The 14790-nt window shown below is 38.6% G+C and overlaps 1 protein-coding gene across 4 annotated transcripts; it reads right to left on the reverse strand.

Annotated features, from left to right (window-relative positions):
• Positions 1-1871: 1871 nt before the first annotated feature.
• On the reverse strand, positions 1872-9440 carry LOC115736474 (CCA-adding enzyme). Of its 4 annotated transcripts, none has more exons than XM_030668193.2 (15): positions 9264-9440; positions 9076-9157; positions 8850-8960; positions 8403-8500; positions 8225-8308; positions 7962-8098; positions 7090-7162; positions 6940-6985; positions 6721-6830; positions 6410-6517; positions 6263-6322; positions 5824-5885; positions 5423-5729; positions 2545-3379; positions 1872-2035 (listed from the first exon to the last, which is right to left on the reverse strand). In XM_030668193.2, the coding sequence occupies exons 1-14, from the start codon at positions 9327-9329 to the stop codon at positions 2657-2659; spliced, it is 2067 nt and encodes a 688-aa protein (XP_030524053.1). In that variant the 5' UTR covers positions 9330-9440; the 3' UTR covers positions 1872-2035; positions 2545-2656. The 4 variants fall into 4 exon arrangements, with proteins under 4 accessions (XP_030524053.1, XP_030524051.1, XP_030524052.1 ...); XM_030668191.2 differs by lacking the exon at positions 1872-2035 and adding an exon at positions 2169-2450; XM_030668192.2 differs by lacking the exon at positions 1872-2035 and adding an exon at positions 2169-2450 and having other exon boundaries at positions 2541-3379.
• Between the last annotated feature and the right edge of the window lie 5350 nt (positions 9441-14790).

Raw genomic sequence — 14790 nt, forward strand, 5'->3', positions numbered from 1 at the left:
TTTACTTCTTTTTGGAGCAAAAAAATGCTTCAGAAATAAAACAAAAATTACATGACAAAATGGATTTCTGCTCCAAAAATTGCGTTATCGAAAAGATTTCTACATTATATTCCAGAAATGTTATCATGGGACCCCTAAAACATTTGGCCTTGATTTGTAATCCTATTTTAAATGTTTCGATAAAAATGCATTTAAGTCCCAAATGTCTGTTTTTTTTTTTCCTACTGTTATGTTGATTTTTTTGACATGACACCTCGAAATCTAACGTAACATTTTCTGATACTTTTTGTATTTGTATTGTCACGTAGCGCCACATTAGAAAAAGTTGAACTTTTTTAGAAAATGAAAGGTCTGTCACAATTACAGAATTTTCAACAATAATATTCAAAAGCTCAGGCTGCGCACATGCGAGTCATGCGAGGAAACCAGACAAAAAGGACCAATTTCTTTCAAGCATTTTCAGAACAGGTCCTCTCCCGCGCTTATTAAACAGACAATAAAATTCAACCAAAAAAAAAAACAGACAATTATTAAGAAGAAACTAATCCCGGGCAAAAGAAAAAAGCATCCATTAATAAGATGACTCTTCTTTAATGACAATATATAATGAATATTTACGGCCTATTTGACCAGGGATACTAGTCTACTAGTCAAGCAATACTGCGTGAACTGTGAAGTCCAGGCCTACCCAACGAGAAGCTGAAGCTGCCCTTTTATGTTTCTAAGCACGGGAGATTATTATATCCGGGCTTACCAAGCAATCGTGAGTCGAAGCTGACCCGGTGCCATCCGATCGGCGAGAGGCTCCTTTGTTCCCTTCAAATCTTTTTCTTCCCTGAAGAGATGGAATACGAAAAGAACTTATGGGGATATTCTTCCACTATACCGCAGAGTTCCTTTTTCTATTTCTCTTTGAGCTTTTTAAAGACCTGCTCAAGTCTAAAATAGACAATAATTAAGAAAAAACTAATCAGGGCAAAAGGAAAAAAAAAAAGTACTCGTTAATAAGATAACTCTTTTTTATTGATCATTAATAATGAATATTTCGGACAGAAGACAATTCTTTTTAATCTTAATGGGAATTTTATACTGAGTGCACCCAAATCAAAACTAATGGCCATCTGTGGATCGTTACACAGAATCCTTTTCCTTGTCGAGTTGTTGGATGGTAATCGAAACGTGTTTTTTTTTCATGAAATAGTTATCAATGTCTAGCCGACCGCAACTTGACTCTTCGGGATTACTTTTCAGCATCACTTTTTGTTGCGGAATTCAAATCAAATTTGACTCCCTCGATGGAACCTGTCTTCTAACTATGCCTACTTCCCCTGCTTCCTGAGAAAAAGGTGATAGAAAAGACAGGAAAGGGGGAAAAAAAATTATGCCAAATGAAATTTTAGCTCAATGTGTGACGTAACCTTTGAATTTTTAACTTATTCAATTTGATTTCCGAATAACTGGTGAATATTCAATGTAAACTTCATGTTCGTTCAAACAACGAATCAGCCATTACTCAATAATGATGATGAGGAGTCAACATGTCCATTTTTTATCCATCTACTTTGGAAAAGGAAAGGAAAAAATAAAGCGTTAACACGTCCATCATTATATAATAACATCAATTATTATATCTCGAATTGAGACAAACATCTTACATGGATAACCTACGTATACCTTCCTTTTTGTCCACCGTTGTAAAAATAACTTGTTTGAAGCTATAATCCACAAATTCCATTTAATTTGAATCAACAGGACGGTATTAAACATTTTCAAATAGTCTATAGACTAGATTATACATTTACCAATACTTCAAAGACCACATTAAATAAATTTAAAATCCACGGACGACAGGGGCCAAAGTTCAGTGACTAGCGAAATTATCATGTCTGTCAAGTTCCTGTTGCTTGATCTCGCCAACGTGGCTATTCTCAACCCTTTTCTTCCGCGGATTATTTCAACCAAAACGAGCTTCGCCTTGATCCGCACAATCAAGTATGCACATGCTTGTCACAATCGGCTCTAGGGAAAGTAGAACCTATAAAACAGCTTAACAGTCATTAACATATTTTCCTTACTTCTGGTTTCGCTTTCCGCCAAGCTGGCGAAAAACCTTATCAAGAGTCAGTAAAAGATTTCGGCAACTTGAAGCAGACCATGATAGGACTTAGCGAACAGGTTGAATAATTCTAGAATGCCACTTTCAGGATGACCAGAAACCACAAGCAGCAGCAAAGAACTGTGTCAAGACTAGACCTTTTAACTTGTAAGAAACACCACAGGCTAATATATATCGCAATAAAGCATCCTAAATTTGCATACTCTATTTGCTCTGTAGTTGATGTAATAAATACCAAAAGAATTGGAACTGGAAGTGTACAAAAAATTAGGATGCTGTTGAAGTGAATATGAACCCAGGGCCAGTACAATCCCGACAAAATGCTGATACACACCTGCAATTAAATAGGCATAAAGTATTATAAAAAGTATTATAAATGCAGAAAAAGGAATCGTGGAATAAGACACATAAGAGGAGCGGGAACTAACCAGTCAGTTATCCTGTTCCTGAGAGTAATCTACATCTACAAAAATTTCTCATCTGAAAAGACATCACAAAGCAGGAGCCTGGTTTTCCTTATAATTTCCATCAACAACATTCTCATTTGAAAATATCGGATAGCAGGGGCCTACTACTTTCCTCCTCAACTGATACTTTCCTCTTTCTGTGCTTTGCCTCCTCCTTTAAAGCTCTTTCAATGATCAACACATTTTCCTGCTTCTTTACGTCTTCGGAAATTGATTCATGCTTCTCAGTTAGGTCCAGCTGGTTTTTAGACGCTGAATTTTCTGAAGAACACCGCTTTACTGCCTTCACTTGCTGTTTAGTTTCGCCCTTCATATCCTTAGGAATTCCATTAACCCCTAACCTTTCGCACCTTCTTTTCTTCACAACAACCTTTTGTTCAAAAGGACTGCATCTCTCCCCATCAAACTTTTGTTTTTCATCAACACCACCTTTGAGCAATTCAGAACTTGACACTGCTTGACTGCTCTTATTATCATCCTTGAACACCTCGTGAGCTATGAAATGGCTTAGAGATGACCGTTCATTCTGTTTACTGACAATGGTTTTTTGTTGATACCCAACAGCATCCATGAGCTTCTTACCCTCAACAGCCTCCTCTCCTTGCACTACTCCGCCACTCATAGTATTCAGAATGATTTTGCCAAGAACGTGTCTTGTTTCACGAAGAAAACCCTTACCAAGTAACTCATAGCTAATTTCAAAACACTCTCTCCCATCATTGTAAGATACAACATCACTAACCAGCACTTGAAAAATTTCTCTAACATTATTTGCCACCTGCTCTTGGATGACCACCTAAAGGAGAACAATCATGTTATGTATACTGGTATATGAGCGAAGCATATTCAGTTAAGCAATTGCAGCACGAAAATTTTTGACAAGTAATCCGATTGGGACAGCAATGATTACTCAAGTCCTCACTCCTCCTAATTGGATATTTGGCGTGTAAACTGCAGATAAGGATTCGACTAGTGAGATCTTCAATAGGACTCTCTTTTTTTATTTTTTATTTTTTTGGGTCGAAAATAGGACTCTCTATTCAATAGCCCTAATATGAGGTACTTAAGGTATACTGGGTTTTCCATATGACTAGTCATGTAACTTGAGTGCCAGTGCCTAACACAATATACAAAGAGATCTTTTTTATGCCAATAACTAAAGAAATCATGAAAATTAATACACAAAGGATATCTTAGATAATTGTTTATGCTATCTAACATCGCAGATTTAGTATGCTTGATGAACATGTCTCACAAGGATATCTTTCGTCAAATAATATGGTGTCTACATCTAATATCCATTACAGAGAAGCAATTTAAGCATGTTTTCCTCGTTATCATAAGCTTTCCGTCCCCCCGAAGTCCGCTAAGGTTAATATGTGCTGGTCCACATTAGTAATTGGTATTTGAATATTATATATGGTGGACTATGTTAATTAGTTTATAATTGTATATTGTCACATAGTAAAGAAAAAATTGCATCAAAGATCAATCAGCTCTTTTCACGTGCATTGAAAATGCCAAATACATTAATTATTCATTTGAGGGAGAATGCTACATTACAATTGGCTACATAGATAGGACATAGGAGTACTTGGTATTGACCCAAAAACATTAAAAGTTCACGGAGAATTTAAGAAACTTCCACCACATTAATATATAGCTCTCGAGGGCAAATTATGTCAAAAGTTCAGCAAAATCCCTTGACCGAACTTTCAAATGAAAAGAAGAATGTTAACTTGGTGCATTGGATTTTTCAATGTCATGAATTAGGTTTAACCATATGTGTTTAAAACCCACATTAAATGCTTCTGAAGTAATGTACATAGAATTCCGCATTTATGGACTCTATGCTCTCGAAAATATGCTGATTACATTTTCTTGCTTTATGCATTAATGAGGTGTTTGGTAATATATTGCCAGTAGGAAATAGTTATTCTTTTGCACAAAATTGTTTATCTTACTTAAGAGTTCAATGAAGTTTCTATTAATAATAGGTGAACGAACCCCGTTTTTACTCCATGTTCCATTTTATAAATGACTTATATCACTCCATTGTCATTAGTGTTTCCCTAAAAGAATGAAAATTTAAGAAACCCACAATGGTGGAACCAATCAAATAGAAGTAATTAGGAAAAGTAGAGAAAAGGGATTGAAGATGAGCTAAATTAGGGATGTAATTAAAGAAAAAATGAAACTGATGAAAAGGAGAAAACAGTGGGATGGGGGAGGCAGAATGGGGCCCACAAAGAGAGGACAAATAAGATCGGAAAAATGAGGTGGAACCTGGATTTATATCCTCCCTTGCTGCACAATTTACAAATTCTCAAAGTAGTAGTTGGGCACTATTGACATAAAAGGGTGACAAAGGACAATAAAAACAAAAGAGGAAGGGAAGAATATGGGATGGACGTAGACGTGCTCCAAGTGCCTGTTATAAAATGTTTTAGATATCACCAAAGCAAAGTTGAAAAACAGTGCATTACAAACTCAATGACCTCATCGTTGGCACTAGTTGGGTAAAAATTTATGTTCAATTACATAACAAAGTGAGGGCCTATGTGGCGGTCTTGGATGGCCAAACTACCAGAGAGATAAGTAGTGACGTACGCATGTATATGTGAGAGAGAGACAGAGAACAGAATGGGGTGGACTTGTTTTATTGTGTTCCCACAGAAAAGCAATGACTCGAGAAAGGTTAATATCACCCTATCAACATAACATTAGGCCCCTGGATTGAATCTTCCACAGCAAAGGACAGGAGTCTCACATAGGTGGCATATAGAAAACAATAAGTGCACATCTCATGTCCAGTAGATAAAATGAATAGCATACTTACCAAACCAGAACAAGTGGAATGTGGATATCTGCTCATCGATTCAATTAGTCTGTCCGTATCACTTAAGATAGAGACAGATTCTTGCACCAATGACGCTAAATTCCTAACGCTTTCTGCAAGTGCTGATTTATAACTAGATGATCCTGAGATCTCAGGTACAAAATTTACTTCCAGTTTAGCACGTTTATTTGCAAATTGGGAAGCTCCTTTCCATTTCCCATAATATAGAGTTGATGCAAAAGCCCAAATTACTAAAGCATCTTGAGGGTTCTTCACTAATGCCAAGTGAAAGGCCAATAGTCCAATCCTGTCATATTGAAGTAGGGTCAGCTGCACCTTTTGTACGCATAAGATAACAGAATGATTAGAAGCAACACAGCAGAATGTGAATGACCACCCACCACAAAGTGCAGTCTGAAGGCTGAGCGCACGAAACCACTTTGTCCAAATTGTACATTAATCTCTAACAAACAAGATATCAGTATTAGATGAAAGGATAGAAGATTTGAAGTAATTTACATTCTAGGATACACTAAATAGACAACTTCTGAGAAACATTTGATATTTACAAGGAACATATAAAGCTGCTGTCTGGAACTGCACCAGAACTTTTTAGCTTTTCACAAAATGATAACGGCAGGAAAATTGAAAAAAAAAAGACGATGAGGGACGTAAGAGAGTTCCCTAATTTACTCAAACTTGAATCTATCAAGAGAAAGCAACTATACTTCCAGCATGACGTTTCCATAAGTTAAATCAATCTTGCATGGTGTCTGTGCCCAAAATTAACCAGAAGGACAAGCTATGTTGATTGTAAAACCATAGCAGAAGAAACCTTACCATCAACATCAAGGAGCTTTGGGCAGAGTGCCCCCTATTCTGCTGATCAAGATACGCTGCCTGCAACATGTACTACTGTTAGAAATAACCTCATTATAACTTAGAAATAACTTACACTATGCAAAGAAAGCAACAAAAACAGCTGACATGAAATGGGAGAATAATCTCGAGTAGCCTAAGTCTCTGAAGCAGACAGAGAGAAGATTCAGCAGCTCCATAGGATAGCATAGAATTCACCTCCAACATTAGCCTGTCCTGGAAAAGGATATGTAAGACAGAGCATCAGCTAGAGGTAAGAAAAGGTACTTCTAGCTAATGATTTCCCCACAATATGAAAGGAGAAAAGTGCATGCCAGAAATGAAGAACATAGATAAAATATTCCATCAGTGGTCCTAGCCCGATAAACAATTCCAAAACCATAGTTATCTTCTTGAAGACAGTAATTCTACATCAGTACCTTGTTTAAACGTGTAATGGATGACGAGAGACTACCAATTGCAATTTCAATATCCCTGGACAATGCCAAACCCAGACGAGCTGCAATTCTCACTCCGCGCAGGATTCTTGCTGCATGAATGACTTATATGTGATTGTCTATCTAGTTTTACTTTGCCATTTTGATAGGGATTGACCAATAATTTTGCTTAAAATTTTCGCTATAGAAAGAAAGACATACCACAATCCTCTTCAAAAGACAACTGGGCAGGGATTATAGTCCTAAGCTGGGTATCAAGCGAAAGAAATGATGTAAACTTCAAGTAGTCAAATAGCAAAGAAACAGTAAAGATGAATACAAGCATTGATACCAAAGGAAGTAAAGAGTAACCTTCAAAGATCTCACATCTTCCATTGCATTGGTGTAGTCATAAATTTTGTTCTCTGATGGATCAAAGAATAAACTGCAAATGAAGTATGAAGGTACAGTTACTATGGAAGCAAAATCGGCTAGAAAGTTCAGTACGAGCATCAGCAGCTGACAAAATAATTTATCTGGAAAACAAAGGTTATTTCACCAGGATGAGGCTATCAAAAAAATATTCTTGATACTGATGAGCACCTTTAAGACCATTGGATTTGATAGCAGTTGGAACCAGAAAATATGTTATATTACCCATTAACCAGCCTCTCCCCACAAGGTAAACATCTAGAATATCTGAATGACATAGAGACCATTATAGAAAATGTGCCTGAGCACCAGCTGAAAGTGCTCCTGGTTTGTTCAACCACTTTCAAGGGCATTTTGGTTTTCACGCTTTTTTGTCATGACAGATCAGCCCACACCAATGCAATTTTGCTTATGCAGAAAGTCCAAAGAACTATCAAACTTGTTCAAATAAAAGAAAGAGTCAGTAAAGTCTCAGTTGAAACCCCTTGAGTATCTTCTTATAGCCCCCACATCTCAACCATAAATTGAACAAATAAGAAGCATTCGCTCATGAAAGTAAGATTGGCCCTGAGGCATATGTCTAAGCCGCAGTATCCCTGTTATTTCCATCGTGCATCCTTGATGCTTCCAAAATTAGAGATTTTACATCTACGTTGGTACACCTAGATGTATCTGATAAGTATTTGGCATATCGGGCTTGTACCTGTATCTGATTGGGGTACAAATCAAAGGACTTATCTGAGCTTCCACGACACGAATTAAGCCGTAATTTTGCCAAAACAGGAATAAAAATGAAGAAAAGAATATCCTACCTGTTTATTGTGAAGTCCCTATGCACCGAGTCCTTCCAAAGGATGAAGTCCTTTTCACTGCAGCCACTTGGCATGCAAGAAAAGATAACCTTCTCCTTTCCTTCTGCCCTCTTTGCCATTGTCTTAAAGCTGGACACCTTCTCCAAAACACATGCAGTAAAACATCAGCAAATGCTAAATGCGAAGTAGCAGAGACAATTAAACAAGTCAAATCTCTAGAAGTAAACCAGAGAATATCAGCAAAGATATATCCACCAACTAACCTCTACAACAGAACCTTTAATCCGGACCCTACATATTGGGAATCGCTTTCCAACAATATCGCAACGATGAAATCTTTCCTTCACCTGATAGGAGACGTTGAAAAACTAATTCAATGTCTGAACTTTACTGGTTGGGTGTTTTCTCGTGCCAACAAAAGTAGAGAAAAAACAGAGCAACCTGCTGTAAATCAGCTGAGGTAATGACATCAAAATCTTTTGGAATCCTATTCAAAATTAGGTCTCTGACACATCCGCCAACTAGATAAGCATTAAATCCTGCGTGTCATCGCAAAATAGACAAATCACGTCATAACTACTAAGTTACTGCCAGCTGCATGTCATATGCAGAAATACAATGACGCCAATGTCTTTTATTCATGGCGAAGTTTAATACAGGAAAAACACTGATGAGTAATAGAGAAGACCTCCACTCTATCAAATATCATGATTCAAGTATGAATAATATGTCTCTCCCTCCGTGAGAATAGAGAAAAGTATCCAGCAAGTTACCAAGCTAAAAGCAGGCCATGGAATCAAGTCATTACCGCCACAAACCATGTGTCGACAACTCTAAAAGAGAAAAAAAGAAAAGAACGAGAGAAAAACAAGATAAAGCGCATTGGACCTGCATCGCGAAGCAACGCCAGGACGGTCCAAGGAGATTTCGGGATCAAACGACCTGTTACTCCACAGGACCTCGCATCATACGTCTTCCACGTTGACATATCGATCTCAACTGAATCACCACCAAATTTGAACAACGCAAACTTAATCTCCCTATCGAACAAACGTGAAAAATGGTACGTGAATCCCACAGAAAGCAGTGCACTTGCATCAGTAAGTTACTGTACCCAGATGTTGGTCATCGTCGGAGCTCGCCTCCGCTTGCTCCTGAGCCTGCAACTCCCCTCCAGCGAGCATGCGGTTCAATCTCTGAACAAAGAGGGGAAAAAAGAAATCGATGACGAAACCAGGTAGGCTCACCAACCGTTTGATGAATTGGCGCAACAAAGAAGAAAACCCAGTGAGAGAGAGAGACCGGAAGTGGGCATAGCGCCTTGAGGCGAGAGAGCACACCATTACCGGCTCTCAGGCACGCCGCCATGACGATTCGAAGCAAGAATCACGGCATCGTCAAGAGAAGAGAGTGAGTTCAGGAGGTCGAGGGAATCATCCGCAGACGCGCGAGGTTTTTGTTTGCGAAGCGGGCCGACCTTCCCCCCCAATTTAGGATTTTTAGAGACTGAGAAAAAATTAGATAAAGATTTCGACCAAAAAAAAAAACTAGATAAAGACAATCTCTATATCTGTATAAATATAACATTGCTGACTAGATCAGGATTATACATAATATGTATTAAAAAGACCGCTTATATTTCTCCTTTTTGTGTTTGGCGGCGGAACGAGGATATTTAAATGTAAATTTACTTTAAAACTCGTGTAAATAATGTATAGCCTTTTAGGGCAAATTGCCTTCCGAAATTTCGATTTTGCGATGTGCCCTCCAAATTTCGGAAATGACGTCGTATCTCGTCTTGTGACATTGATTGGGACCAATTCTTGCTTGGATCTCCGATCACGGGCTACGGAAAGTTCTTCATAAAAGTGCATGCATGTAAAAAAATAGAAGAACAGTTCAAACATGTGTTACATGTAAAAGAGGACGGGATTAAAGTCCCAACCAGAATTTAATGAGAGTCAACCCCAAATGTACATCAATATATAGTGCCGAGATATGGTTTTCCCCCGTGTTCTTGTATTTTTTTTTTTTCATACATATAGATGATATGTGACCAATTTGGCTTTCATGAATAATCATGTGGCGAGACATGCGAGAAAATTTTGGCTGGAGGCAATGCTAGGAAGCATGTAGCCACAAATTTCAAAAAGTCGAAGGGAATAATTGCGTGTCGGGATATAAGTTATGAAGCATTGACACTCTCGAGTGGCTTTTGTGTCGTGTCGGATGCGTGTTGGACACCTGTTACTCTTCGACACTCGTGTCGGGTGTTAGACATCCAACACGTGGTCAACGTTCGGGACATGCCGGCGATACTCAAGTTCGATATCGCAACATGGCACTTCAACACGCACGGGGTCAATTTTAAACATTTTTAATAAAATTATGATCAAAATGTAAATCTATCAAAAATATGTATACTTAAGTCATTCCCACCATCCCAAAATTAATATATCGAGCCAACCCAAAGAACTTAATTGCGAATTTATAAGAGAAAAAGAAAAAGAAGCAGCAACAACTCGGTACTAATATATGTATATGTATATGCATATGTACAATACTAGTATCATATATGTACAAAAACACATATTTAATATACAACGTGTCCCAACATGTTGAAATTATTTATTTTTTTAATTAATGACATGCCGGCGTGTCGTGTCACTTGTCACGTATTGGTGTCGGTGCTACTTAGGATATAACTTACCACTATCCTGAAAATGTGGATTTTTTTTTTGAAAAATGGAGTTTTTTTTTTTTTTTTGGTGGAAAGAAAAGTGGAGTTTGATAAATGACATTCTGTAATGGAAATAGCCCCTTCCTTTGCATTTAGAGGTGGCCAAATGGACCCGTGGGCCGGGAACCGGCTAGTTGACCGGCCCGTTGACTGGCCCGGAACCGGCCCTTTGACCGGGCTCACGGTTCCAACCCGGAACCGGAACCGGCTCGGAACCGCCGGTTCCGATCCGATTTTAAAAAAAAAAAAAGGAAGGAGGTCAGGTGAAAAGAGCAAGTGGGCCTTGGAACCGGAATCGGCCCGGAACCGGCGGTTCCAAACCTGGAACAGGAATCGAAACCGGCGGTTCCGTGGAACCGGCCACCTCTATGTGCATTTATATTTATGTTATTTATTTTGCCGTAGCTTTTTTTTGGTAAGGATTTTGCCGTAGCTTTTGGCATTGCTATTTCTCTATTTTTCCTATTAACAAAAAGGAAATGATACTATAGACAATAAGAGATTTACAATTTTTTTATACTGTATTGGAAAAATCTCTCTCTCTTTTTTTTTTTTTTTTTTCCGTGGCAACAGGCTTACTTTATAATGAACCATCGCAACCTTTCGTCCACACCACTTGAGCATAACCAAACTGGCATTAATCACCACTTCCGGAAATTCGTTTTTCCAAACAACGAAAGTAAAAATCAACGCAATGAAATTTCCACAGGCGCCATAAATTGCGAAACCCTCTCGTCGAAACTCACTTTATCGTATACGTAAATGTTTCAATTATCTTTCTTGTTCATGAGCAACCACATGACAAATCTGCTATCGAGTTATGTTGTACAGATTGAAATGTCCTGTGCACGTGGTACATATTGATATCACGAATAAAAAAAAAAAAAAGGATTTCACATAGTATAACATCTAGACAACACATGGATCTTTACCTAATTACAGAAAAAATATAGCTTAGTGCACACGTCGTTAATAGTTTTGATTTATTTTTGCTGTACTTTGGGCATCTTTATTTATCTATTTTTCCTCTTAACAAAAGGCAATGATGCTATAGAGAATAAGAGATTGATATTTATGTAACGCATTGGCAAAATCTCTTTTTTTTTTCTTGGCGTGGACAATCGAAATATCTAATTTATCAAGAGTTATAATAAGGTACAACTCCTTTGACAACAAGAATCGCTCATGTGAACATGGATCCTTCCCGAGAGATATCGCCAAATTACTTGCTAAACAAGCTTTGTAGAAGTTTTAAGTATGTTCGGCCGTTCTCTTTAGAATTACGGCATGACTGGATGAATAAAAGAAAGTGAGTTAATTTCACGAAAAATTCCAAATTGATGCACATGTAATAAATTTATCCAAAACTAAATTTTTTTATCACAAAAAATTTCAAGCTGATACTCATGTAATAAATTTACCCTAAACTAATTTTTTGACCATGAAAAAATCTCAAACTGATTCACGTGTGATAAATCCACTCTCCGTTAATTTTTCTGAAATTATATTAATACCACAAAAAACCTCAAAATGGTATACTAATGACAAACGAAGGGTAAAAACCTCATATCGGTACACTCGTCAACTCTCATGTATTATCTAACTCAGCTATTCGATAGTAAAATTTTGACGGAAACTAATGGAGGATAAATTTGTTATACATGTACCAATTTGAAATTTTTGGTGTTAAAAAAATAGTTTGGGAAAAATTTGTTACATGTATATTAGTTTGGGATTTTTCGTGACATTAACCCAAATAAATTTGATAATTGAACTTCCTTTCCATTTTATCAAGCCCTAGAACTCGCCCCAATCGCAATACATGGTAAAGTTTTTCTCACATAAGTGATTAATTTTAAGAACTCATAAGTGGCGGTTAAATTTTTCTCGGTCCCTCAATATAAATTTCGGATGCCTTTGGTCATATTTTTATTTTTCTCCGTTTCCATATATTTTTTTCATTTAGGTTAAGTTCATATTATAAAAAAAATATTTTTTTTCTGTTTTTGCTCGAGGAGACTTCTTTTATCAGTACGCTCAAAAAAATATCCGAATAATTCATTTCATCATTTTTTTTTTATAATCGAGGTTTCCCACGTGCAATGGACTATTCCTCGGAGTGGTAGGGGTATACCAATACCACCGGGTAAGTCCTCAAGACGTGGTCGTTGGAAGTCATTATTTTATTTATGTATTTTTCTCTACCTTTTTTTTGGGAGAGTCTTTTTATCTACCTTAAATTTGGCAAAAAAAGAGGGGGGAGAAAATTGGTTGTGCTTTTTATTAGTCTCATATAAACCTTTCATCATCCATTTTCGCGCAAAAATCTGCAAATGATTGCCCGCTAAAGCAACACTTGTGGAATGGCGGCAATCGTACAAACCATCGCAACCTTTGGTGCATAAACCAATCCGTCATTAATCACCAGTTCCGAAAAAACCTCCTCTTCCGACAGTATAAAATAAGCTCAACGCGATCGGATTTTCTCGGACACAACAACTGTGAAACCCTCTTCTCGAAACTCCAGTCCGACGTATTCGCAGTGTGTCTCGCGATCATCTTCATCGTTCATGAGCAACCCGCATGACAAGTCGCTCGGCCAGAAGCACGGAGCGAACCCTCGAAATGGATCCTCCCGACTCAAAAACGGCATCGCCAATCCTCCTGGCCATCCTCGGGCAAGAGGAGTCGGTGATGGTGACAAGGATGACAACGTTGTTGTGGTTTCTCGGGGCAATGATATGGCGACTGAAGTGACCAGTTGGGGTTCGAGGGGTTCCGCCCAGCGCGGCGGACCGAGATTTTGGAGGCAACGCAGAGAGCCGGACCCTCCGCCGGAGGTCATGCAGGCGGCCCGGGTGCTCAGGCGGAGGACGAACCCTAAAATGCCCCAATTCCCGAGGTCGTGCAGCGTGTGCTCCTTGAAGCTCTATGGCTGGCGGGAGCTGTTCGCGCACATGAAGACACACCCACAGAAAGAGTCTCGGTGCGACATGCGCGAGATCTCCCCGCCACCGGGCTCCCCAGTGGAGCAGGAGGCTCGCAATCGCGGCAGCAGCGGCAGCGTCGATGGCCAAGAGCTTGCCTCGACTTTACTCCATGTGTCGCTGAGGGCAGATAAGGACCTCGGGCACCGAGATGCTGCTTTCTCAACGACGGGGAGTCGGGGGAAAGATGTGGCAGTGGCGAGCCAAGGAGCAGGCGGAAGCAGTTCGGCTGCCCGTGCATCGCCTCCAAGGCGAGGATTGGGCTTCGATTTTGATCTGAACAAGCCACCTCCAGAGAAGGAGAACGATGACGACGACGGCGGTGGCGGTCTGGACTTGGATTTGGAAAAGCTGCCTCCGGAGGCGGAGGAACGAGGAGGACCGGAATGATATTTTATGCGAAGATGCATGCATGGGGCAGGCAAGATGAGAAAAGACGTCCGTTTATTTTGCTAAGATGAGGAAACATTTATGGTATTGCTATTGCATAAGCACAAAACTAAAACATTTTTTTTTGTTATGTAATCTCTTTGGAGGGTCATTCGCTTTGATGAGGTTTTGCTCTGTAATTTCTTTGGAGGGTCATTTGTTTTTTTTTTTTTTTTTATGATGATTTTTCATCTTTACAATAGTTTACGGAGATTATACAAACCATCAATATGCCAGTGAAAATGGCACGTCCATTGCACGTGAGTAGAGGAGTTTTTCGTTTTCAATTTCTTGTCATGCAATCGGAGAATTACTGAGTCCAAGTAAGTCGACGTGCGTCCTAAATTTGTTGTGTTAAGTCTATTCAAATTTCATTATGATCACGTGATGTGTTTATATGGAGGGGGAAGGGAAATTCTACATTACTCAACAAACATATTGAAAAAAAACGCAAATGTCGAGAACTTTGGATTTGCACTTTGTAGGCTTCTCTGATTTTCTTTTTCAATCACATGCATAGGTAGGCCTTCCAAAGTTAGAGGGTAAAAAAGATTTCAAAATAACTGCTCGGACAAAAAAGAATAAATTGCTTGTCCTTAAATACAAAAATCTTTGATATATATCTAGTCTTAGAAAAAAAAAAAGGAACTTTAAACATAGATATGCAACAATG

This window comes from Rhodamnia argentea, chromosome 11 (assembly GCF_020921035.1).
Source record: "Rhodamnia argentea isolate NSW1041297 chromosome 11, ASM2092103v1, whole genome shotgun sequence".
Lineage (NCBI taxonomy): Eukaryota > Viridiplantae > Streptophyta > Magnoliopsida > Myrtales > Myrtaceae > Rhodamnia > Rhodamnia argentea.

Bases quoted from the DNA above. Each gene is read 5' to 3' on its own strand.
- LOC115736474 (XM_030668193.2), bottom strand. From the start codon at position 9,329: ATGGCGGCGTGCCTGAGAGCCGGTAATGGTGTGCTCTCTCGCCTCAAG. The intron at 6,986-7,089 runs GTTACTCTTTAC...CTTGATACCCAG, and splicing joins AAGATGTGAGATCTTTGAAG to CTTAGGACTATAATCCCTGC. The intron at 5,886-6,262 runs GTAAGGTTTCTT...CTTGTTTGTTAG, and splicing joins AAAGCTCCTTGATGTTGATG to AGATTAATGTACAATTTGGA.